This window comes from Entelurus aequoreus, linkage group LG03 (assembly GCF_033978785.1).
Source record: "Entelurus aequoreus isolate RoL-2023_Sb linkage group LG03, RoL_Eaeq_v1.1, whole genome shotgun sequence".
NCBI lineage: Eukaryota > Metazoa > Chordata > Actinopteri > Syngnathiformes > Syngnathidae > Entelurus > Entelurus aequoreus.
The window spans coordinates 48,774,644-48,801,699 of record NC_084733.1 but is presented as its reverse complement, the minus strand read 5'-3'; the positions used below and the strand labels follow the sequence as shown (position 1 = coordinate 48,801,699).

Sequence of the window (27,056 nt, the reverse complement as noted above, 5' to 3'; positions counted from 1 at the left end):
GTCGTTATTAATATGCAAAATATATGCTGATCATCGAAACGCCCACAATACTAGGAGAACATGTAAATATAATTATTTAGCACGCGCAATGTGATCCAACAACACTCATCACCATTTTGCGGGCAATATTATTTATCACGGGTCAGAAGGACGTGCAAACTGACAGCTCCACACACAACTGCGAGATCGGTGCTTGACTGATGAGAATCCTCCGTCCTAAGTGTGCGTTTCAACATTTTGAACAGAAATGAAAAATGTTTAGACATGTCCTCTATTCAGCAACATCATCTTATAATTGTATAGCTGCTAAAGGACTTAAAGGGCTGATTAAAACAAATTCAATTGATGTGTTTTGGTGTCCTTTAGTATTTATAATGGTGTTTGTTTTTTCACATAGAATATATATTATTAAAACATTTCTCAAGTGAAAATAACTTCTTCAAATATGCATTTTTTTTGCGTCTCTTAGCCTTTCAGTGGCCTAGTGGTTAGAGTGTCCGCCCTGATATCGGTAGGTTGTGAGTTCAAACCCTGGCCGAGTCATACCAAAGACTATAAAAACGGGACCCATTACCTCCCTGCTTGGCACTCAGCATCAAGGATTGGAATTGGGGGTTAAATCACCAAAAATGATTCCCGGGCGCGGCCACCGCTGCTGCACACTGCTCCCCTCACCTCCCAGGGGGTGATCAAGGGTGGTGGGTCAAATGCAGGGATTTATTTCGCCACACCTTGTGTGTGTGTGACAATCATTGGTACTTTAACTTAACTCTAATGAGTGAACCTTTAGCTGAAAAAAAAAAATGGTTTCATTGTAGATGCACTGCAGGATTGTTTCTAAATGCCCATAAAAAGTGGTAGATGTCTCCTGCATGTTTGAAAACATAGCAAAAGGCCACAGGTAGGATCATGATAACATGAATGTGCAGTAAATGATCAAGTGTCTCCGTGGTGATGCCCTGTATAGTACACGTAAAATTATCATTTAAATTAGGCTGTATGCACAGCTTTTCAATTGTACACGCAGTGTTAGTACATTGCACGCAACACGGCCAGTATTAGTACACACTATTTTATAGATTGCAAACACTGTTTAGCATGTGGTATTTGGATCTTAGTAAATCAGGCCCTTAGTGCATGGACTCAACTTAGTCATGGAGAAGACCCCACGAAATGCACACGACTCTGCCCTAAAACCAAAGGCGATCGACCCGGCCATGGAAAAGGTAAACAGCCACCGCACAGAACGTAAATCCTTCAACCGCAACGGGCGCCTGGAGACAAAAGTGAAAGCGAAAACACGGCAGACAAAACAGCACACAAAGCAACTTCCACACTGAAGAAGGCGACCGCAGCGCACACAGAAGGGTGACGAGAGCGCTCAATGACTTGCCCAGTAGGCTACTGTATGTTGTGTTAGACACTGTCTTTTGTGTCATGTGTGAATGAACACAAACGCCTGTGTAAATATTTCATGTTTCAATGTGTGTACCTGTTGTCTATTGACGTTTGTGGTCAATATATGCACGAAATAAAATGAGTCCAAATGGCTTATATTTAGGTGTGCTCTATAGTCCGGAAATTACTGTAGTGAATAACCAAATCCAATTTAGCCTGCAATGCAACATCCAATATGGCCGATGCAAACTTAGCCCATTAAAGTCAATTTGTATTTTTTTTTTACCAAACTGCTGCTCTTCATGTCAGACAACCTGGAATAAGTCAAAGGCTAGAACTTAAAATAACAAGAATCGATCACACACACACACACACGTGTCTACAGTAGAAAGAGGCAAATATTAAAAAAAATAAAAAATAAATATAAAGTCAAAGAAATAAATTACAAAGAAAGTGAACTAATGAACAAGAGGTGTATCTTAAAGGAGTGGTACGAAGAGGACTTCCAGTGATGGCACGGGGCACTACGATAACTGGCTCAGCGTTGAGGATCCGCAGGAAACTACAACAACATTCAGTGCACGTCGCACGCCTCCTAACTACACACTCCGTAGCCCCCGTCACCAACAGCACACGACAAGTACGCCTCTGGCTCCCTGCTTGAACTGTACCTTTGTTTGAAGTAATCGGGATTAAAAAAAACTAAGTAACCACCCCTGGAGACGAGGTTTCGTCATGGGGGCGGGGGCAACACTGTAACTGAATCTCAAGGTCCCCGGCGGCCCTCAAAACCTTGTCCCTGAGATATGCGGATAACAAAGGAAACCCCTAAAAATGATCAACTTGACACATTGTTAGGAGCAAGTCATTAATATATTGCTCCGTGGGTCCAAAAGTTGGCCTGTGTTCATCAGTGGAAAAATAAAATCTTCGACAGTGTATTTCAACAATAATAACAAGTCTTCAATTTGCACAGCCAGTGATGGTGTGAATACAACTGCCTCACATCTGCATCGGAGCACCAAAGACAATACAAGGGTCACCCTGTTGAGTTCAAAGCGGGCGGAAATCCCATTAAAGTTGCCTGAGAGGAGGAGATCTTGTTGCACAGATGGACTGAAAACAACACCGAAAACTGCAGATACGTGACACAGTCGCCACCGCTCTCTTTCCAGTCCTGACTGCGATTAGTCAACACTGATTGAAAAAAATGCGACATGAACGTCTTCATGTAAGACGGGGCTAGTCTAGTTAAGAAGCGGAACTCTTTAAAGGGCGTACTAGTGCAAAAACAGTGGATCCTCAGCTCCACTTCAAGGGCATGGAGGTCTGCAAATAACATGGATCAAAAACGCAACAAGATGGAACGTTCTTGCAACAAGATGGAAGCGCTGATCTCGCTGAGCACACAATTGGCTTGACTCATGTGGTCGTTTAGTGCACGAGCGTTACACCTTTCCAAAAAACAAACATTCTATACAACACATCAGAGCACTACCATCTTGTGTGTCTGGGATTTGAAAATATTACAGCAGATCGCTTGACACATTTTATGGGCAAAAATATCGGGACACATCGCCATTGTGGAACAAAGGAAGATAGGGTGGAGTTAGTCATCTCTTTGTGTCTATAACAGCTTCTGGGAAGACTTTCTGAGATGTTGGGGTAGGTGCCTTAAATGTTTTTAACTATCTGGGGACATTCCATTTTAATTATCTTTGAAGCCAAACTGGACATAAAAGCCTTTAGTTTTTGAAGGGCGTAAGTTTTTTTTATTTAATTTCCTCAATACAAATCAATCCTGAACAAAAATATCAAACATGCATTTTTTTCTTATTTTGACCGTTTTGAAGTCCTTTAGATCAGATAATATTACAGGTTTAAATTGGTTATGTGCAATTGATTTTTACATCAACTCATGATTCAATTCAGATTTGACCAGTGTTTGCAATATATCATTAGGGAGAAAACAATATGATAAAACAGGTCACATACCGACATATGACATACACACATCAAGTAAACACCGATATGGCATAAAAAACATATTTGAAAAAAAATTAGCCTTTAACCAAAAAATAAAACCTTTTTATACATTTTAGAAAATTCTGAATCGATTTAGAATCCGAATATATAAGAATTGCGATTCGGATGTGAATACATTTTTCAGCACCCTTACTAATTGTTTGATCATAAAGCTTTTTAGGGCTTACACCCCACCCCATGTTTGGTATTTTTGTTCATGGCTGACATTGATTGAGTTATGTGGGCAAAAAAGTAAAATAAAATAAAAATAATCCTAAATGTTTTATGCCCTTTGAAAAATAAAGGACTGTATATGTCCTGTTTTTTACTGTATATTTTGTTCTATTCGCCCCTGCTTTGGGTCATTGTGGAATATGTGGTGTATCGAACATCTATTTTACCTGTGAAAGAATTGGAAATTGAAATTTCAACTCTTAGGGTAAAAAACAAAAAGATGATGGTCAAAAATATATCACAAAAATGACTGAAAGAACAAAAAAGCCAGCTTTTGTCCCTTGAGAGTTAATGGTTATATGACCTCGAAAGGGACAAGCGGTAGAAAACGTATGGATGGATGGTATAATAGTAAACTCTTCAAAGCAGGACCTCGCTCTGTGCATGGGGACACATTAGAAGCATGGAATGATCCTTTACATCATAGCTGTGTCTCAATATTTTCATTTACATAGTGTATTCAAACCATAACAGGCTTTTTTTTATTAATAACCTTGCAGTCTGGACACTTCTTTACTCAGGTTTGTTTGAGTAGTGAGCATCGATCAGTTCCGCTAACTCCACCTCGTGATACTTCCTTGAATTTCGACATGTAATATGTAGTCTGACTAAATATTTGTCTTGGTGTGCACTGTGCAGGCATTTCATGTACAGAAACAGTTAATGCTGTTGCAAGATGATGCTCAAAGTGAATATGGTGTTACAGCAAATAGATGAGGGGACGAGGGGGAAAACTTATTAGGCTGAATGTAACATCAAGGTGAGGTGCAAAATGCTTTGTTCTGAGAAATTGCCTCTTTGGAGATGAGTAATTCAACTTGAGCGGTTAGCTGGAAATCTTCACAAAAGAAAAAAAATATCTCAATACTCTTTGCGGCAGGAAACATTAGAATAAGGCATTCCCAGGGTCTGTGGAGGTCATTAAAAAGAATACATTGTGAAGTGCAAAAAATTGAACAAGACCATTGTACTGTACAAAACTACTACACCACACTTATAGCAAAATATGAACATTGTCCTGTAGAAGAATCTCAGGGTATCATGGCATCTTCTTGAAAAGAAATAAACCTTGTATAAAAGTTGGTGGTCTCCGTCCCGCGGTGACCTTTCTCATCCCGACTCTTCCACTACTCCCCGCAAACAGACCCGTGTTAGATTTGACAGTGCCATCGGGAGTCCAGTTCCTCGTGGAGATGATTAAAACCGACACGAGGGGAAGACTGCCTCACCTCCGTCTCGCTTCTCCTCGTCCAGCAAAGAAGCCCCCGTCAAAGATCAGGCCCAGCAGAGCTGTGGCCAGGCGCCACCACAGCAGCCCCCTTTGGTTCCTTTGGTTTCGATGATACTGCAATGACAAACAGACCGACGTTGGCTCGGCACCAAGTGAAACACAATCAAAAAGCACTGGGTTATAAATAAACCCGGGCTGTAAACATACATTTGTGTTTGCTGAGCGTCCATGAGCACAGTGAAAAGGTTACTGAGACCAAACCACATGCTGATATTTCCACGGCCATCTTTTCTATCACCACGTCGAGAAAATTATTTCTTTGCGTGTGCTAATCCTACCATTTGGCAGTGGTGAATATGATGAGGCTTTTATAATGTTTCTGGTACAGGAGGAGACTCTCAGCCAATTGGACTGTGTGCGATCACAGGGATAATACTATCTCAGCCGTTGAGGAGCTTGGATAAGTTAATTGCATCGAATGGGATTAGGGAGTTCGTGATGAGAGGCAGGGAGCTTCTGGGATGGACGTGTTTGCACGAGAGACTTACAGTAGCAGAATGCCAGCTCGTCTTTGGATATAAGGCAGACTCCACCAATCCTGATAGTACCGCAGCTATTTCAGTCTATGAGCAATTGTAAACAAGATTGGATTTGCTCTACTTCTCTTTATTATTGCCTTCAAATAAAGCGTAACTTCAAACAACACTCATGAGGTTGGTTACACAATTTGAAAATTTAATTGAGAAATGTATGCCCGATGTAAAATAATGTAATGGAATACCCGATGCCCAAAAATGTAAACTCCAAACAGAAAGTAAACAGCTTTCCTTGAGGTTCTATTGTACAACTTTAGAAGGTTTACAAATGCAGTGTTTCCTATACATTCATTGATTTGCTGTGGCAGAGACAAGGCTTTTTCTGTCGTTTTTGTTTGTTAAATACAATCTTTTAATGTATTTGTTCACATTACAAAAAAAAGTGATTTCTTATTTGAACGGAATGGGTCCCTGAATATCATGACCTCTAACACGCATTAGTTTGTTTATGGAAGTAAAAATGGCTCCAATTCTTGTAGGGCTCACTCCTGCAGCAATTGTGGTAATTTCAACTATTTTGTGATGCCAGGATCAATATTTTCTTAACCAAACTATTTGGCACAGGAGCCTAAGAAGGAAGAGGAGTTTGGCTTTTGCAGTGTGTGGAGCATTGTCTTTCACATGTGTTCCGAGGAGCGTGTAGGTCAGGAGTGGTGGGACATTGACGTGATATTAAAAATGTATTATTTTTGTTTTCTGCTTATTTGTCCACAATTTCTTATCGTGATCATGTACTTTGGCGAATTTTTTTTACATTTGTCGCTTTTTAAAGACGTTTGGGTCGGGTTAGCGCGACCCAAATCGTTCAGACTGCAGTGGCATCGGATACATATCGGATTTATATCTACATACGAATGAGGCGTAGATCACATTGAAAAAATCTGAATTGTACTGTTCAAATTGATTATTAAAAAAAACAGACACAGGGCAAAAATATCGGAATTGACCTGCAGTGTGAACCTAGCTTTGATAACACTTTGCCCTCTCGGAGAAATCCGTAAACAGGGGGGTGCCCAAAGTGGTTGCCATTTTTCAAAAAGGGGAAAATACAGCAAAAAGGAATAATATAACATAAAAAAGCTCACATATTGATACTAATAACTATTAACAAAACAATTATTTGTCTTTAAATTAGCGTTGTCAAACGTTGACATTTTTTAATCAGATCAATCATCCTTTTGTATTTCAATTAATCACAGATAATTATTACTTGCTTGTATCATTTCAATTACAATAAAAAAAAGACCCCTATATTTTGTTTGTGCTAGTAATTTTCTTTGCCTGAAAAATGTGGTTTGCTCTTATATAGGTATTAGATTAGGTATTTAAAATAAAAGTCATTGCTGCAAAACTTGCAAATGACTTTGGTTTTATCTGAAGTCCTGTAGGTGTGTATTTTGTAGAAAAATATGTCACCGAGTACAACAGTCAATCTACTCACTCATCTTTGCACTGGCGTATGAATTGACCTGACCACTGACCATATAATCATTTTGGACTGCAGCCAAACTACAAGCACACCATACAACTCTGAAGAGCTCTTTTGCTAACACAACCTCGAAATAAGAGCTAGGACGCTTATTTTACAGGCTACTATGTTGGTGTTCTGCAGTTGCCATGGCAATGACAGTCAAGATTGTAGAATTTTCTTATTTAATCGATTATTCATAAGTAACTGATCTAATTGCTACGTAGAGTGACGACAAGAGTTTTCTACAAAAGTGTTATCCCTTGGCTACTGTTTATAACAGTAACATTATTGACGCATGTATTTTGGATGCAGTCCAAATGCTGTTAAGTGTTGTTGAGTTTAAACCAAAGAACGTCAATACTTACATAATTGTGTGGCGAAGTGTTGCGTAAGCTTGGCTAACTTCCAATCAGGCTCTTTATGTCTTTACTTCCAACTAAGTTATTTAGTGGTAAGAAAATAAAAGTCAGCGTTTGTTATGAGTTCTACATCGTGTGATCTGTTTACCTTAAATGGGGGTACTTTAGGGAATATTAGATAAGAGAAAGTCTGCTTCATGTAAACAACAGTCTTATGGATATGCAGAGAGGAGTGGAAGAGCTCCCCCCTGACACATCTGTGGGATTGTTTCAAGCGAACGTGTCTGTGCTTGGCAGACCTTTGCGACTGCGTAAAGCAAAGGTCTACAGTTACTCGGCTGAAGGAACAAGAAAAGGAAATAATTAGCAGTGACGCACAGAAACTAAAGAAATCAACGGAAACTGTAAGGACATTGGAGCTCAACAGAGAAGTTGCTTGTATCCCATTCAAAACATATTGTGTATGACTCAGCATAAATAAGCTTGTTAACTATTAATCACTTAGTGTGTCAAACAGCGCCTAAAGTCCAAAAGAGGCTACAACGTGAAAGCACTTTCCGCAGAACAACAGAATGCGTACCGTTGGAATGTCAGACCAGAGTGTTTACTACAAGACAAATTCATCTTTAGAAAGATAAACATAACATTGCCTTGACAGTGACCTTTTGCACTTTACTCCATCGAGCAGAGAGAGTGACACTGAGACAGAGCGAAGCGAGGCTTGTCACAACTTAGAAATAACTCATGCCACCAACTGTCAAAATGAGGCTCTATATTTAGCAGGCGACAGCTCGGTAGAGTCTAGCCAGATGCTCTGTGTCGTCACTCCAACGCCCCGCTGATGCGCTTTATCAGTGTCCCGTGTGGGCTGTCGCTCAAGCCAGCTGCTGTTCGCAAACTTACCCTTATCTCTGCTGCAAAGCAGGTCCGTCTCTGAGGAGGGGGGAAAAAATTCAGCAGGGAGGCAGAAAGGAGTCAAAGAAAAACAACCATAATGACGTTGGCTGTGGCAACAAAAAAGTTAATATCCAACTCATTGTATTTATTTATTTCCTACTGCAAAGTGCTATAAGAGGAATAAAGGGATAAACTTAAGTGCGTTGCTGGTGAACACGCATGCACACAATATTAAAACCAGCTTTCAACACCTCCTATCGAAAGGACTAGGAGTCATATCTGAAAAAAAACAACCACGGATGAAACCTAACTCCGCTCCTTGCCCCGTGCAGGCTGGAGCCGTCTTCCTGCCATTGTGACTGTCATTATCGCCACGTCTCAAATGGCGGGTCAGCTAATGTTGGCAATCCTCTGGGGACTGGAGTGTCCCCTCTAGCCCTCTCTGACAGAAGAGCAATTTATCTGTCAGCATCCTCCGGCGCTCCTTCGCTACCTAATCCCTACTTTTGCCAAGGGGGCCGCAGGCTCCCACGGAAGACCCTCACAGCCGCGGCGCTCCCAGATCCATCAAACAGATGGCAGTCCAAGCACTTGGAAGGCTCAGGGACAAGTGTCTGCACTGAATAACTGCAATCACCCACTGACAGCAGCAGACAAGAATGAAAACGGATGAACACTAACACTATTATTGAGCAACAGCGGGTTTTTTTCCTTTGTGATCGTGAGCAGTAATGGCAAAGAGTAAAAAAAAACTTATCGTGGTCATGTGTGAGCACGCTGATGCCCAACTGTACGACACAGTTAGGATACCATAGGCTGCACACGTCCAAAACCACACACTCGCACACAGAAAAACTGTACTTCTGCAGTACTCTGCTTCAATTAATCCTCATTCTCCTCAACATGAGGCACCCGTCCTATTCACCACTGCACAGCCTTGTCATTCCCCTTGTCAAGATGTGACCTCACCTGGGCTCCAGCCCCACTGCTGCTCACCCAAACTGAGAGGGAAGCACAAGCCACATCCTCTGCTTTGGCTGTAGTCGTGTGCCAGCGGGCCCATGCAGCCACACTGTACTGCAACACTCCTGACAAAATGTTTTGTTGAGTGTATGTTGCCAGAGTCAAGATGCATGAGTCACTTCTGAACTGCGGTATAATCAACTGCAGCTTGATAAGTGCATTTGAAAATCATTGTTTTTTACCTCTGTAGAAGAATTGCATGCGGAAGAGGAAGAGGCTTTAATGGGGGCCTGTGATGAATTTGATCTTTTTGTGACTAATAAATATTGCTACAATGTTGGATAATTGTCTTAAATGATGCCAACGTGTCAAGTCATAAGGCCCATGCATTTTGGCGTGAGCTTGCACGCCGTTTTAGATGCCTCTGTTGGTCTTCTCCCTATACTTCAGGCTATGAGAAAACACAAAAGAAGGTAGGATATGGTATCAATTTCATCTAATCTTGGCATGCGCATAATAACACCTACGTGCGACATGCAGTGAAATAAGTGCTGCTAAATGCAGCTGTTTTTATGCACTCCCTCAATCGATTTGAGAGTGTGCAGGTGTACCGAATGTTATGAAAATGTTTTTCGACAATGTCTGGAAAAAAAACAGCGGTGACAACTTCAAGACCTATATCTAAATAGTGTAAATTTTCAAATAATAAATTATGATACTTTTGGAGAGGGTGGGGCGTGGTTCCATTTGCAATCTGGGAACGCCTTCAGAAACTAACATCTTGCAGAGAGCCTCAAAAACAGGTTATAAATAAGACTGCAAATTGTACGCAGAATTTACACCAAAGCATATCCAATACATATTATCTAGACCACAAGGAAGTGTTTTGAATGTAGACTAAATTTATCATAGGTCCCCTTTAAGACAACAATGGAACCTGCACGTTCCAAGCCAATCCTATCTGGGGTGCTGGTCGACCTGTGTTGAATTCATATTGTTTTAAGTACCGTTTAAACATTAACGTTTCCACAAAACTGGAAAAAGAAAGAGTCAGCGATGCACCGCACACATCTTATTTTTAATGATGCCTAACCATTAAAATGTTGATTATACGCCACTTTAACACCATGTTCATTTCAACTAAAAACTATTTTTGAAAACAAACATTATCTATGTTATTTTGGACCGTTTACTATTTTTGGGCTATTATAGGCTGGAAGTGCTCCTGTGAAGAGTGTGCATAATAGTCAGGACAGTCGGTCGACTGTCAGTCATATTTTTTGTATGCTGTTAGCATCTTTTATACTTGTTTGGTTGAGCAGCCTGTCACTACCAGATCAACTGCGTTGCCAGAGACGTTTTCGGGAATTTTGACTCATTCTGCGCTACCTTTAGGGTTAATTGAGAGACATTTTTCATCAAATAAATAATAATGATCGATTAATCTGCATTAACCCGTTAAGTTTGACAACCTTAATTATTTTTTTAACCTTCTCAACTGTCAAACAAAAGAGAAGTATTGTAAAATAAAACAAAACCCTGTCTTTGCTACCAATAGATGTAAAAAACAGTTAGTGGTTTCACAACACCACTAACTACCCTTCACCTTCTTCAGCTTAAAAAGAGGTCAACTCCAAGATGTAGCATTTCACTAATATTTGGTCATACTGGACACTATGAAACGCAGGGTTTAGAATGCGAGTCTGCATACTTCACGTAACTCGCAGTGAACGCAAGATGACAGTTCATAGTGACAATTTCGCCCACATTTTGGGTAAAATTATGAATTGTATATAACCTTTGGCCCAAAGCACCACTGTACTTGTTAATTTGAGGTTGATTTCTCATGCTCATGACCTCATTGACTGTTGTACATCGCCCCTCCTTCTCGCCCCACATATGTGTGTGTAAACGTCTTATTATGGTTTCTTGGCTGACCACTCCTCGCCCAGTAAAAGGGGCTGACTGGAGACTCCCTGGAACCACAGCTGTTCCCCTCGGGCTCACGCGTTCAGCTTCAGGTTTCATGTTTACACACTCCCGCCACTTCTGCTTTTGTGTGTGTGCGTGTGTGTATGTGTGCGTGTGTGTGTGAATACTATTAACCTCTTGAGCAACAGGAGAATTGAATTAAGCAAAGAAGGAGGCACGTGGAATACGGTATTACAAGCCGCACATAAAAAACATGAAAGTGATGTTGGGCAGCACAGTGACTTAGCAGACAGTGTCACCCTGACCACGGCATGGTGTGCTGAGGCCAAGCATCCTCCATGCCACATGCCTACATCACTGTCCACACAGAGAAAACAGGACAGGGGGTGAGAGAGAAGTAAACAGGAAGAGGAGGCCAGAGGAGGCCAGAGGAGGGCTTGGTGAGGTGGGGGAAGGGCTGTCCTGGTCTTTGGCTTGAGGGGACGGGAAGGGGGGGCCCATACACAAAAACACACGCACACACTGCCTCTCCAAAGCAAATACAGAGCAAACACAATAAAGAAGAACAAACTTCTGACTCAACATAACTCTTTGCTGGACTTAAAGAGATGGCCTACCTTTCTTAAACAAACGTAGCTCCTAATGTGGCACACTTAACATCGTTCAGTTTATAGAATCACACTATGAGCTAATCAATCAGATGGTATTTAATTTTTGTGTGGATAAGAATATGTGTCAATAATAATCACAGAGATAGAGTTAGTCTCAATTACCAATATTGTATCTTTTATATTACCAATTGCCTGTTGCTGAATAAGCAAAATAGTAAAAACATCCCCTTTATGATACAGAACAATTATATTCAACACACAATAATAACCAATGGACAGTGTAATTTAAGATGAAATATGTCTATCTCCATTACGGCCAACTTTAATGAGTCTGCTGAGGCTCCAAGGTATTCCCAGTGTTCTGCCAACCCAGATGTTATTTACAACCCTAAGTATACCTATAAGAGATATAGCAAGAGTTATATGTACAGTATGTGTGTTTACTTACCAGTTGCAACTGTTCCCGATGGAACTGGTCTCCGATCAGTTGGAGTTTCTGACCGATGCAGACCTCCACGCTGCGTGGCACAGGCTGTCGCTGACGTAGCTGCTCCATCCTGTCTTCACTCTCTAGTAGCGGTACCACCTGATCCCTAACAAGCTCAAAGTTTGCCGGGAAGTGCAATCGAAATCCTGCGTTGCCTGTTGAGAGCAAAGGCTTGAATTTAGTATTGACATGCAATAAATATTAGCAACCGCAGTGATACCTGATGTTTTTTTAAGTGTGTCTATTATGATGATGATCATGACTTGCCAATAATTAAAGCAGGAGTCAATCTGCTTGGCTTCAAACTTAACTTTCACAGTTGCTGTGATTTCATTTGAGCCAACCACGATGAGTCATTTTACAGTGTTAAAAGTCGCAGTCACCTAGAGAGACTTAAGGTCAGTTTCTATTGTCGCTATGGAGCAACCCTGCAATGATTGCTTGTACAGCATATGGTGCCATTGAAACTTTGCTGTCACTGATAATCAGTTACAGGTAGTCACCCCTGTCATGTCCGCTCAGTCACAATGGCAGCCTGGCGCCTTTTGAATAGCAAAGCAGCTGGGTACACTCCACGCACGCCATAAAAACTTGCCGTGATCACGACTATCAGGCGCCACGGGTCTCATCAGTGCACCGCGCTTACCCATTTCTCACAGCCCCGTCTCACATTAAAGCTTCGTGTTTGGGTTTTATAACACTGCCTCGCACGCACAAGGCAATGTTCTTCTTTACCCTTGCAGTTCCTCATCTGCGATGTGCGCAGACTCACCGTAGAAGAGTGGTCTTGGCTCCTCTGCGACTCCACAGGGCAGCATGCCGTAGTTTGATGCCAGGACGGGGCCAGGTGTTTGTGTAGCCCGCTCTTCACACTTTATCTCCTTGAATGTGGTATGCCAGCAGTGGGGGTCTGGCTCAAACACATCATCCTCCTCATCCTCCATGCGGGGACTCTACAGGGTGAGCAGGTTAAATAAGTGAAAGGTGAAATGTGAGCAATGACAACATACAGGTACAGTTGTAGACTTTTCATCTTTGTAATATGTAACCTACATGTTTTAACATAGTACACAATCTAGTTTCTGTTAGTTTTTAATGTCCATACTTCAGTCAATAAAAAACACAGTGGACAAGCTGCGTAAACGAAAGAGCCTCCATTTGTGGACAGATAATAGCTTTACTAATTTCAGTGATGAAACCACATAGTGCCCTGCGGTTAGGGAGGTTGCTTAAGTTACATTAAACAGCCAAAACAATTATTTTGTCAGTGCTGACCCTCAAACAAAAACATTGCACAATTTATAAGACACGCACACTTTGAAGAAAATAAATAATCTTACATCCGTGCTGCCAAATGGCAAGAAGCGTACTTCTCCAGTGACAAATGATGAACTGCGCTTATCCCTGAGTCACAGAGGAGTCAAAGAGTTATCAAAATATGGGTGAAATACAAGTTCCTTCACCAGCTAATCCCCGAGTCAACAAAGAGTTGTAATACAGGGTTAGGCTACTACCACACAACCAAATTAGGGCTCTCAGAAAAAGAGTAATAACAGTCTTGGTGGAAAATGTTCAATCTCTGCTTGCCAACTCCCTGACATGAAGTTTTCATTTTTCTTCACCCCACACAAGCAGATTGGTGTGCCCTGAAAATGGCCTATATATATATATATATATATATATATATATATATATATATATATATATATATATATATATATATAAATACATGCACATACATACATACATGTATACGGTCTGCTTTCACAATCAACACTGTGTGTAAAACCACGCCATCCTTTGTTTAGACAAACATGTATCAGACTCAGATGAGCCACACAAAACATTTGCAGATAACCTGAATTGCTCTTTGCACAGCAGTGAGCACTGCAGTGTTTGTGTCATGGCTCCCCCTGCTGTAACACACAATACAGCCAATGGAAGGAGTGGGGGTTGTGCACTTTGTTTATATTCTCATCACTCCCAACATCTTTATGATCACCTAGCAAATGAACAACAATCCACAGAATAGTTTAAAATATATATTTAGAAAATAAGCACAAAAAAAACTGTGACACAATTTTTGAAATAAGTTCCTGTTGTTGCAAATATACAGACAATACAGTTTGCAATACCTTTCTTTCTATAGCATATTAAACATTGTTGCTGTTTATACATTCGTGTTGTTTAAAAAAGCCGGTAAAATATGTGAACGCCGTCTTAGTTTCGGTTTCTTCGCGTCACGAACAGTAGATAAAATAGATGACAAATGTAAGTGTTTTACTGTTATTTGGCTAAAAGCCGACTCGCCGGTATGCACACAACAGCGCTAAAACGGTGTAAAAGGAACTTACCCGACACACAGGCTTCGTTGTTAACGCGGACTTAGACTGGGAGAAAAAAAAGGAGAAGACCGACGTTAATATCCTGCCAGGTCAGCCAAGTTTAGCCAGTATCTCCGTCAAGACAACTTCCATTCTGGGGGGAAAACTGCAACAAGCCGATTTCATTTCGCCGACGTCAGCTGCAAAACTAAACTCCACCAGCAGGGCGTGGCTTCACCAGCTGTTAAACACGCCTCTTTAAAGACGCTATTATTTGTCCGACTTTAAAGCCGTGCTCTTCAATGGGGAAGGTGTACTCCCCTTTAAGAGTCCCTCTCTGCAACCAATCGTCGTATTTGTTGTTGTCCCGCCCCCTCCAGCGCGTATTCAGACACGTGGACGGGAAATTCCCACTCTCACGCGATCTCGGTAGCTACTACTATCCTCATGTGGTTCCAAACACACACACACACTGCTACTACACAACTCCTGCACAACACACACACACACACACACACACACAGCCAGCAGGCACAGTGGTGATTAAGTCGTGCCATGTAACAACATACACCTGCCATAGCAGCATTAGTAAACACAAACATGTGTGACACAATGGGACGTTTGTGTGAGGTTAATATCATTTTATCAGTGGTATTCATATGTTAATCCTAACATTCGACTACGTATTTATGTAGGACAGGGATGTCCAAAGTGCGGCCCGGGGGCCATTTGCTGCCCGCAACTAATTGTTTACCGGCCCGCCACACATTCTGGAAATACTATTGTAAAAATAAAAAAGAACATTAAAAAAAGTGGAATGAGGTGAAATCTAACGAGAAAAAGTTGCAATGTTGACACAAAAGCTGCCATGCAGGCTGTTTTCTTTTCTTTTGTCTTTCTTCATTTTTCTTTTTTTGCCATTGCTCAAAAAATAATAATAATGAAAACAAATCCATGTTATAATGAATAATTTTCAGGGCTCCAATTACTCAAATATTTCACTTTAAAATGTTTTATGTGGTAAATATTGCATATATTGTGTAGTTGCCATATAAAAACATCAAAGTTTTCTTTGACAAAAGCGCATGAAACAAACAAAATAATAGTTCCAGCATAAAATCGACAGATATATCTGAAGTTGATCTCGTAACTTAAGTGTTGAAAGTAAAAGAAAAACCTAATAAAAATGTATCACTTTATGAGTGGGGCACCTTTTGGATCCCAAATATATTTAGTGATTTTTTATTTATCTTTTCACTGTGATTACTCAAAAATATGAAAGAATTAAAATCAATGGTGTCCTGCATTATTGATCTTTTAGGGCTCTAATTACTAAAAACTGCATATTTCAGTTTTACTATAAAAAAAACTAAGTTGTTTTTGACAGAAAAGCCATAAAACATTTTTTTTATATCAACTTGAAGTTGATATAGAGATTTACTGTAAGCGTTAAATAATTTAAAAAATATAATATTCTGACTTATTTGTAACATTTTAATGACTGAGACCCTTTATGGTCCCCGGGATCCCTACAGGTAAAATAAATAAAAAATGCATATATTTTGTTATGGTTTGAAAATGAAAAATATCAAAATGGCCCCCACATGCTTTAATTTTTCCATGTGCGGCCCTCAGTGGAAAAACTTTGGACACCCCTGATGTAAGATAAGTGTTGCTTTATGAATAGGCCTTGCATTTAATGTGAAATTCATTTGTGAAGATTATTATTTATAGCCTAATAACAATCATCAATTGAACATTTCAACTCTGCACAATTAGGTGCATGATCTTAATACACAAGAATTGATTATGCACAAAGAAGGCTGTAGTATTTTCTATTTTATTGTATTCTGTTTGAATTTTCTTTTCTTTTTTTAGTTTAATTTGTTTATTGTGGTTTATATTACACTGCCTGTAAATGTCGCTGCGTAAGTGACTTCCTGCAAAGGATCAGTAAAGTATCAAACACTGTATCTCTCTATCTATCTATGTGTCTATGTGTCTAACTCTCTATCTGAAATAGTGTTGTAACGATACCAATATTTTGGTACCGGTAGTAAAATTATTTTGATACTTTTCGCAACTTTTCTAAGGATTCTTAATAGGACTAGTTGTTAAAGATCCCTAAATATTCAGCACAACAATTAAATGGGGTTGGAGATGTCCTCTTGGGTGGGGTGGAGTTTGGCACTAATCACGTGGTGCCACCAGTACAACACATCTTCAAAGGGGAGCACAAAAAAATTGCATTGTTGGCTTTATTTTAACAAAAAATCTTAGGGTACTCATCCATCCATCCATTTTCTACCTCTTGTCCCGTTCGGGGTCACGGGGGGTGCTGGAGCCTATCTCAGCTGCATTCGGGCGGAAGGCGGTGTACACCCTGGACAAGTTGCCACCTCATCGCAGAGCTTAGGGTACATTAAACATATGTTTGCAGTTAAGTCCTTAAATAAAATAGTGAACATACTAGACAACTTGTCTTTTAGTAGTAAGTTAACAAAAAAAGGCTCCTAATTAGTCTGCTGACATATGCAGTAACATATTGTATCATTTATCATTTTATTATTTTGTCAACATTATTAAGGTCAAGTGGTAGAAAATTAATTATTATTCTACTTGTTCATTTACTATTAATATCTGCTTACTTTCTCTTTTAACATGTTCTGTCTACACTTCTGTTAAAATGTAATAATCACTTATTCTTCTGTTGTTTGATACTTTACATTAGATACCAAGTCAATCTGATACCAAGTACTTACAGGATCATGCAATGGTCATATTCAAAGTCCTCATGTGTCCAGGGACATATTTCCTGAGTTTATAAACATAATATACATTAAAAAAAACGAAATAAGATGTTGTGATACCAAAAAATATCGACGTAATCGCAGAAGTATCGACTAGATACGTGCCTGTACTTGATATCATTACAGTGGATGTTAGGTGTAGATCCACCAATGGCGTTTGTTTACATTTTGACGCTGGTGAGCTACGTGTGTAGTGAAGCATGTTTAGCTATTCCTCGTCCTGCAGGGATGATACTTGTAAGAAACTTACTTTATTTGTCGCCATGGAGACCAGGATTAGTGATTTAGAAGTGGCTAAAACGCTGCAGACGGTGGATGGACGTTAGCAGCTAGCTAGCTAGTCATGTCTTAAAGCACCTCTTCCTGAGGGCGTTTCAGTGTTATAACTTCACCTTTATCGTCAGTTTTTAAGCCAAAATGCGTCGGAGCGTTCTCCCTTTTCTGTCTACACACTGTGTCTGCTTGTAAGTACTCCGTGATTGTGTGCCGCCGAACATGCTCGTCGGCTCGTAAACCAGCAATGACACAACGTGACGACGACGCGGGCGTGGGGGGACTGTGGGACCGATACGTTTCAGAGGCGGTATCGTACCAAAAATGATTCATTAGAATCACAGTACTATACCGTACAACCCTAATCTGAAATGACAAGTAAAAAACATGCTCCGGTTTGATAGGTATAGTAATGGAGCAAAATATGGATTGTACAGTCATGTGCAGTATTTAGACCTGCAACCCGATCATATTATTTGGACCATTTTGACCTCTCTTACAGCATCATCCACTTCTGTACCACTTGTCCTCATGAGGGGCACGAGTAAGTTGGAGTTTGTAGACCTTTGAGTCGTTTGTGATTAAGGGCTATATAAATAAACTTTGATTAATTAATTAATTGATGGAGTTTATCGCAGCTGATTTGGGGCGAGAGGCGGGGTACACTCTGAGGCTTTGTCTACACGAAGCCGGATAACCCCTTAAACGAATAATTATTTAGCCTAAGCCCCGTTTCAGCCACACTAAACCAGCGTTTAAGATCTCCCTCCTCGGACCATTTTTTACACGGTAAGTGCACCGTGTATTTTTTGAATCTCCGGCTCTTAGCTTTGTATGGACTCATTGATCGTTTACAAACTGAGTTCGGAGAGGAAGTGACGCCAGAAAGACCGCAAACCCACACAGGAAGTGATGTCAGAAAGAACGTACCACAGCCAGCTTCATAATAAAGCGGTTTCGTAACTCGTAGCTAACCACTGGGAATATGAAGACGAGTCATCCAGACATGCCCGTGTCTCTCCTTCCGTCAGTACAGACGCTTTTGCAAATCACACATGAATACCTTAAGAGAAAGCGATTGCAGCTATTTGGGATACAACACTTCTCAGACGGCAAGAGAACTTTCCAATGTCCAGGTCAGCTGTGATTCTACTTACCGAAAAAACTTTGTCCATTTGTCGAAGGAGAGTCAACGAGAATGCGAGCTCCCATGGATGTGATAAAAAAAGGTAGCGTGTGCTTTGTATTACCTGGCCATCGAGGGAAGACTACGGAAAACAGTGAATGCTTTTGGACTGGCAAAGCAGACTGTATCAGTTATTGTCCGCCATGTATGTCGTGGACTCAACGTCTAGGTCCAGAGTATATAAAGTCACCAAAAAGGAATGGACAATGAAGGTGAAGGCAAAAGAGTGAGGAGTGTCCTGACCAGATATCTAGATCCATGTTTTGATTGAAGTAAAATGTTCTTTATCACATTGTTTACATGTCTAATAAAGATTGTATTACTTTATGATGGCTCAGGTGTGATTCACTACAATAGGGCCCCACAGCACACTGGATTGCAGTTAATTGAAATACCACAACACTGGATATTATACACGGATAAGGTTAGGTGGGATTTACCCTGGATAACCTTATCCGGCTTAGTGTAAACCAGGCCTGAACTAGTCACCCTCACATTCACATTTACGGACAACTTAGTCTCCAATTAACCAAGCATGCATGTTTTTGGACTGAGGCAACAACATTTTCAGACTGAGATGTTTCAAACACTCAGTTCCCTCTCTGTGAGGCTGACAAGCTAACCCCAAATCCACCGTGCGAAGGAGGATGTTTCACATTGCACTGGATCCTGTGGTAATGTGTACCTAATGTTGTGTCCAGTTAGTTGGACAGCTACACAGCCACTTTTGTAGGTTGCTTAAAGTATTGTTGTGAGCTAGAAGGTGTTGATCACCATCCCTGCCTACAGGGCAATCCCCGATCAATAAATCCAACACCAGCTGGTCCTCTTACCCTCCAAATTCTCCCACAGCCCCTTCTCCCTTACTCCATGCCCATCCATCCATAAGAGCTGCATGAGAACTCATGGATCCCTGCTTTCTCTACGTTGCTAGTGTTAGGACATACCCTGAGATTTTGTACTTTGATCCACCCGTTGTCCATTCAGAGAGGAATGGATGCGAGTTGGAAAAGAGGATTGGATTCCTCATTCACAGAGATATTGGAAATCCGATCACTTCTTGCATGAGTGCCCACTGTAAACAAGAAAAGATGTGCAAGCGTTAGTTGCAGCTTTCCTTTGTGCTGGAGCAAAACAAATGAGATGCAGCTGACGGGCAAGAAAGCACATGTTTAATTATTGGAAAAAATTAGTCTTTGGAATATATCACTGTAATACAGTGCAGACATAAAAAAAATCTGAAATTAAATACAGTTGGACCTTAAAAATTAAAAAGCTCCTACAATTTTAAAACTGGGTGATAATTTACAAGAAAAATGTGCCTCGAAAGTCATCACTAACTAGTATCTTATTTGCATCGACAGTTAAGAATTGGGCTGTCCCGATCCAAAAAACCAAAGCATTGAAGTATATCGACTAGCCTCTAAAACCTCGGATATAAGCTCTCCGATACAAGCTAGACATACATAACAAGTGCCCTTAATTAAAAAATACTGCAGTTTAAAACCCAACATTTGTCGATATAAACAAGTATCACATAATTATAGTTGCACACTACTTACAGACACGAAGTATTGTTCTGAGTAATCAAACCTCTTTTAACACTCCAAACTACAAAATCATTTAAAAAATGTGCAGTAGTATGGTTTGTGCTGATACTCTTCTGCCAAGCTGGACAGCCAGTTAACAGCTAAATGTCCTCCAGTAAGTACACAATGGTTTCTTGTATTTTAGTGAAGTATTTTACAAAAGGTAAACATTGGTAGTCTATAGGCAACTAGGAGCAGGCAGCTACACAACAGCTAAGCACACAATAGCAAACAAGCTAGACCTAATTAAGTGTCCTTAAAACGCCACATTTGTCAGTATAAACAAGTATGAAAAAAATCCTAGTCACATTATACTTACAGATACAAAGTCTCCGAAGCAGAAAGTATTAGAAAGTACCAAGTAACAAACGTGTCCACATCATTTAACTTACTGCAACCTAATGAATTTTGCTTTCCTCTTTGTTGTTGCCAAAAAATTATTACTACTCCCCTTCAACTTAAAGACAGAGTACTATAAGTCAGTTCCAGACAGTTAATAATAAGTAAGTTAGTGTTTTTCATACCTACTGTTGTTCTCTAAATAATTTTACTTCATGAAACAGCTCAGTTACGGCTCATTTTATTACCTATTCTGTGTTATATGTGTTTTATGTTGCACGATTGCACCAAGAAAAATTCCTAGTTTGTGATCCCGTTCTCAAACAATGGCAATAAAAACTATTCTGATTCTGATTCTGATTTTGTTACATTCCATGCTACAAAATAATAAAAGTACGGATGATTCCTGTTGATATTGTCTCGGATTAACATCGGTATCAGTCACTACTGTGAAGGCTATCGGAAGTGAAAAAAGGTGTATTGAGACATAGCCTAGTTAAGAACGATAGCATTTTATGTAAAAATTGGTCAGTAAAATCAATAAATGGTAACAGTTTGGCCTTAGATTGTGTTCACCTTTTAGAACCTTTATTTAACCAGATAAGAAAACCCATTGAGATCAAGATCTCTTTCACAAGGGTGACCTGGCCAAGAGGTCAACAGCACATGTCACAGAGCAGTTTCAAAATAAATACATTAAGACATACATTTTAAAATACATAAGAGAAGTGTAAAACAACAGAGATTTACATCTTTTAAGAGGTCACGCATTGCTAAAAAGCATGTATGATAAAAGCATAATATTTATCCACGTTAGTGCACAAATCTTAAGAAAACAAAGCTGATTTATTTATCACATGTTTGATATGTATTTTCTCATTTGGCAGGAGCTGCAGAAATCATTGGGCCATAAAAAAAAACTCTCAGTGCAACTCAAGCAGGCATCCAATAGAGCATCCATTAAAAATGAATATACATGAAGTCTTGGCGCCGCTCAACATGATATAAATAGACTTACTTGAGGAGTTTCTGACAGCGGGCACAGAGAAAACACTAAAATCCACTATCACAAATGACTTTAATACACTTTTAAGCTTGACTGAGATGACATTGTTAAACCGTTTTGACAATGCCAACACACTTTTGGACATGTGTTTTTTATCACTGAGATCGGCAGCTCATAAACATGTTTCATATAAGGCGTCCAAGATCCTCGGGAGAGCCCAGGCAGGCATCAGTTTATGTTACATCAGAGAGCTGTTTCCCAACAGCTATGCTTGCAGATGGTAGTGCCTGCACACACACACACACACACATGCATACACACATACATATGCACAGATACACATGGCTGCACAATCACACGCCCTACTTCCTCTGTTAACCTCTGAAGCTCGCTCTCCCCCCACGTTATCTCGTTTTCTATATGGGCACGTGCTTCCTACACGTGTAAAGTTTCCCATCAAAACAAAGCGAGAATTCTGCCTGGAAACCGTAAAGGAGGGAACATCATTTGCTCATACTGGACAAGCTCCATGGCAACCATGGCAACCGCATCCTGGCCGTTTACAGTAGATGAGGCGTGTGTGGCACACTGACCTAATGGCAGAGATCGTGCTGGAGCGGTGACCCGATAAAAACAAGGAGCATTGCTCTTCTGACATTCCTCCTGATATTATTATTTTTCTTCCAGTCATATTCACACATATTATCATCAGGATCGGCATAGCAACAAAGGAGACGACAACATCTTAATCTTTGTTTCGATGTTTGCACACACTGACACAAAGTTCCATATACAGTAAGCATAAATGCTAAACCTCTTACGGGATTAGGTTTGTTATTGTGTCATCAAAGCGATCGGTGGTTTTAAGCCTATTAACTGCTGCAATTTTAAGACTTTGACATGCAAGGCGTGTGTGTAACATACTGTGTGTGTTAGCTACACGAGTCTGGAGTGGCTGCTAGTCAATTCGGCGCACCCCCACACCAGTCACAGGTCTTCTCAGGTGAAGACTGCGTAAATAATAGAACAGATGGGGAGTACAGGGGTCAAGTAATTTTGCCTCTTTTAGAAACTGTGAAGTTGAGGAGCATGGCCTAATTATGAAGCAATGCCACCTGATCCTAGTCTTGTAACTTGACACTGAAAAACTGAAAGCAGTCGCTTTGGTACGTACTAGCTGGTCCTTCTCATATATGCCTATTTTGCTAAATGTCAGCCTTTTTGTTTGTTTTAAGGAACAAACAAGCAACAATCTGAGGCTGAAATCCTCTTCTGCAGTAAATTATTATTCCATTTAGTTGAGTTGAGTTGATTTTGAGTTTATTTGGAACATGCATGCAAACAACATGATACATCACAATTTCCAGTTCCTCTATTCAACATGTTCGAAAAGGAGTAGGAAGAAGCAGAGTTTATTTAATCCTACCCCTTTTCCTTTACATAGCAGTTGCTAAAATGTTTGGTCACTTCCTGTTCTCAATTTATTCCCAATACACTCCATAAGTAAAAACAATAAAAAATAAATAAATAAATAATAATTGGTGAAGTAAATTATATTTCATATGGTGAGATGAGTAAGATTATCTTGAAAATGAATGGATGGATGAGATATATTCAGAATGTTTATCATGGTTCTTCTTCTTTGTACTTTGTAAACGGTTTAAGTTTGAAGAGTTTCTTGAAGTGGATCATATTAGTACATTATTTGATGTATTTGCTTAATCCATTCCATAATTTAATTCCACATACTGATATATTAAAGGTCTTAAGTGTTGTACGTGTACACAAATGTTTCAAATACAATGTTTTTCTTAGATTATATTTCTCCTCTTTTGTTGAGAATAATTGTTGTATATTCTTGGGTAGCAGATTATAGTTTGCTTTGTGTATCATTTTAGCTGTTTTCAAATTCACTATGTCGTGGAATTTCAGTATATTTGATTCCATAAATATATATCTAACATTATGTATTATTCTAACTGATCTTTTTTGTAACACTGTTACCCATATTTCTGCACAATAACTCTGATATGGTAACACTTGCGAGCAGTAGAGAATGTTGGTCTAGAACATGTTTTGCTTAATTCATTAAAGTGACAAGCAGTAGACAATGGATGGATGAATTATTGACGTGTTTCTTGCTACTTTATGTTGTATATTTTTTACATGAGATTTCCAGTTCAATTTATCATCATACCTAGAAATTTGGTTTCAATTACTCTTTCAATTTCTATTCCGTCTATTTGTATTTCTGTTAGACCTTTATATTTTAATTATTTTATATTATCTTTGTATTTTTAGCTATGGCTCTGCGATTGTAGCTGAGATAGGCTCCAACGCCTCCCGCGACCCCGAAGGGAATAAGCGGTAGAAAATGGATGGATGGATGGATGGATAACTATTTCTATTTATTGTTTGACTTAGATGATGTCAGTTCTAATAAACACCAGTCTTCCCAAATGACCACATCCTTCATTATCAAGTGTCATCCATACTGGAGGGCGAGGCTAACGCCAAGAGCAAGCCTGGAGCAGGCATAGCTACCTAGGCAAGCCACTAAGATAGCTTTAAACAACCCCAAATTATAAGTGTTCAGTAAAGTTTAAAGAAGTGTAGATGGAACTGTGTTGCATCAGAAAGTAATCAGCAATTAGCAGGCAATTAACAAGTAGATTATTAAGAGTCTATATAACAACAACTGTTAGTGTGTCAGAATTGTCACAGTCAGTACACAATACGTAAGACGAGGGCGGATCCATCCATTAATTTGTGGTGTCCGTACCAAGGGTAGTATCAATATATTATCGATATTGGGTCTTTAGATACATTTTGTTATCTTCTCAAAATCATTTTTTTGTTGTTTTGGGCAATGTTTACAAACTCACGGCAGTAATTCCCTGGACACAAGAGGACTTTGAGGGTAAAATTAAAGGAATTAAATAATTAGTAGAAAGTCGTTTTTGTCGTTCATCCATGAGAAAAATTAATTGTGATTTATTGTTGCAAAAAACATTTAGTATGATCTATTCTAGATACAAGCAACTGAAAATGCCAATAAAAAAAGGAAGAGAAAAAAAGCAATGTACCGTAGTTTCTGGGCTATAACGTGCACCTAATTATAAGCCGCACCCACTTCATTTTAGGACGCATTTTCTTTTGTACATATACTGGCCACACAAATCTATAAGCAGCAGATGTACACATTGAAGCATGAAATATTTACACATTCAAAAATTTTACAAAAGAGTGCCTGTACGTATAAGTAGCCTACCGGAAAAGTAGTTGAGTGCGGTCTTCGTCCTTCTTCTCCTGTTCTTTCTCAAGCACAATTCAGCTATTCCTCCAGCCATAAAACATCAGTAGAATAGAACACAAAATAGAATATTAGCGGCTTAACTTATTTTTAGATGGGTTTTTTTGCCTTCTTTTTTTCTACACTGCGGCAGAGAAAATTACGTTTGCGGGACCTTTATAGGAATTAATACATTTTTGGGGGGATTCTGGGAGTTTTTTGGGATCACCCTGTAGCTAATGGAAGTCCTCTCTGTTGAAGAAGGAAAAAAAAACCTTACTTATTGCTGTTGCACTTTTATCTGCTCTACATACACTAACCCCGTCTTAAGGGTCAAGTGTTTGATCTTCTCTGCAGGCTGCCATCACATTGCACAGCCCTGCATGACCCAGTGTGTTACATGGGACACATTCAAGCTCAGCAGTTACCAGACTGCAGGTAATGCTTTCATGTTAAGTGAGGAGAATCGATTAAAAACACAAACTCCTTTCGTCGAGATTCCCACCGCAGTTTGCCCGTCGCCTACTCGTTGGCGGGAGTAGTCTGGAAAAGCGTATTGAGCTTATTTGACTAGGCTGGTGCTACGAGGGTGTTCAACAACATAAACGATCATGCAGCAACATGCAGGGACTGGCGTTCAGAGCCAATGTGATTGAATAACTGCACGGGCACTGAGCATTTAATAAATCCGGCCTGTTTAATCTGCTCGGCACATTAAAGCTCCAAAGCCTCAAAGCGGGCATGTCCTCACAGCTGTGGACATGACTCTGCCTCTCCCTCTGATGTGTGGAAGCACAGCGGTGTCCAAAGCCGTGCAGAGGATGAAGACTTGGAAACCCCTCTTCATGAATGCGTCAATCTCACACCAGGGTTATGACAATCCAAAGGGTTCGAGTGCAAACAAAGGGCTTCTCTCTGCCAGTGAAGGCGTCACACTGGCCCTTCAAGGCTTTGAAATGCTGATAGGGTTTTCCTGTAGGATTTTTATCAAGCTTTCAATATGAGGTTAAACCACAGATGAGATCAAAAAAACATACAAATGGCTTAATATTTAATCACTTAAACAATTCCCACAAAGCTGATTACAATCAGAACCACCACAGCTACACCATGCGGCTTCATTAAGTGTGGATGGCTCAAAGGCTGCTGCAGTATTGGAGGTCCAACTTCAAAGCTTGCGAGCACCATTAACGGCATCTATCATCAGCTGCCAATTATGCTGCCTGTGGCCCACAATGGGTGCAGTCTCAGCATTGGGCTGCAGCCGACATACACTTAGCATTCATATTTAATCACACTTCACCGAGACAAGAGAGGAAAAAATGAGGAGATAAGCGACGCTATCATTGAGTGTTTGAAAAGCGTCTCAAGCACCCAGTGCCTAAACCCTTTTTCAAGATAGGTAGCGCCCCAATCCGCGAGATCAGCAAGATGAGCCTTTCATGCGTCTTTTTTTTTTTTTGGCTGTTTCAGGTTCAAAGAGCTACAAAAGCAAACAGACGATAATCCTTTATCCTCACAAAAACCTTTGGGTTGTTGCTGGGTCATCAGCTTGGGGTCATCACGACGTCACCAGCCTTGGGTGTAACTGATGTTGGACGTCAAATATGACTCAGGCCGCATGCCCTTGTTGTTGTCGTGCGGGTGAAACTGAATATTGTGACTCATGCTCTTCAAGTGTCCTGCAGCTGAGGCACTTTGACAGAGAGTAAACAGTGTCAGGTTGTCATCTCTGCATGAGTGTCCATTACGACTTGCGTGAACGCTGAGAGACAAGCATTAACACTATTAACTTATGCGGCACAGCTAAATATAGTGTTGATAAGTATGTTAATTTACCTAAAAATTGTAAATGCTTGATGATTAAAACCTGTACTCAGATCATAAACAGCTCAACGGGCTTTAAAAGAAATGTGTTTACATTGCAAGCAATCCACTATGCCGGTTAACCTCACATTTGTTTACATTCTGGAAATAATAGCTTAACTGTTGCCATCATAGATAGATATAGTGGACAGACAGACAAATGGACG

At 40.0% G+C, this 27,056-nt stretch overlaps 1 protein-coding gene across 4 annotated transcripts; it reads right to left on the bottom strand.

Moving 5' to 3' along the window:
- Positions 1-1,152: 1,152 nt before the first annotated feature.
- LOC133646543 (bcl-2-modifying factor-like) lies at positions 1,153-25,294 on the bottom strand. 4 transcript variants are annotated; one of them, XM_062042012.1, is made up of 6 exons: positions 25,003-25,294; positions 19,745-19,872; positions 12,977-13,157; positions 12,166-12,359; positions 4,887-5,002; positions 1,153-4,784 (listed from the first exon to the last, which is right to left on the bottom strand). In XM_062042012.1, exons 2-6 carry the CDS (start codon positions 19,778-19,780, stop codon positions 4,697-4,699), a joined length of 615 nt encoding a protein of 204 aa, XP_061897996.1. In that variant the 5' UTR covers positions 19,781-19,872; positions 25,003-25,294; the 3' UTR covers positions 1,153-4,696. The 4 variants fall into 4 exon arrangements, with proteins under 4 accessions (XP_061897996.1, XP_061897998.1, XP_061897995.1 ...); XM_062042014.1 differs by lacking the exons at positions 19,745-19,872; positions 25,003-25,294 and adding exons at positions 13,545-13,608; positions 14,559-14,747; XM_062042011.1 differs by lacking the exons at positions 19,745-19,872; positions 25,003-25,294 and adding exons at positions 13,545-13,608; positions 14,063-14,287.
- Between the last annotated feature and the right edge of the window lie 1,762 nt (positions 25,295-27,056).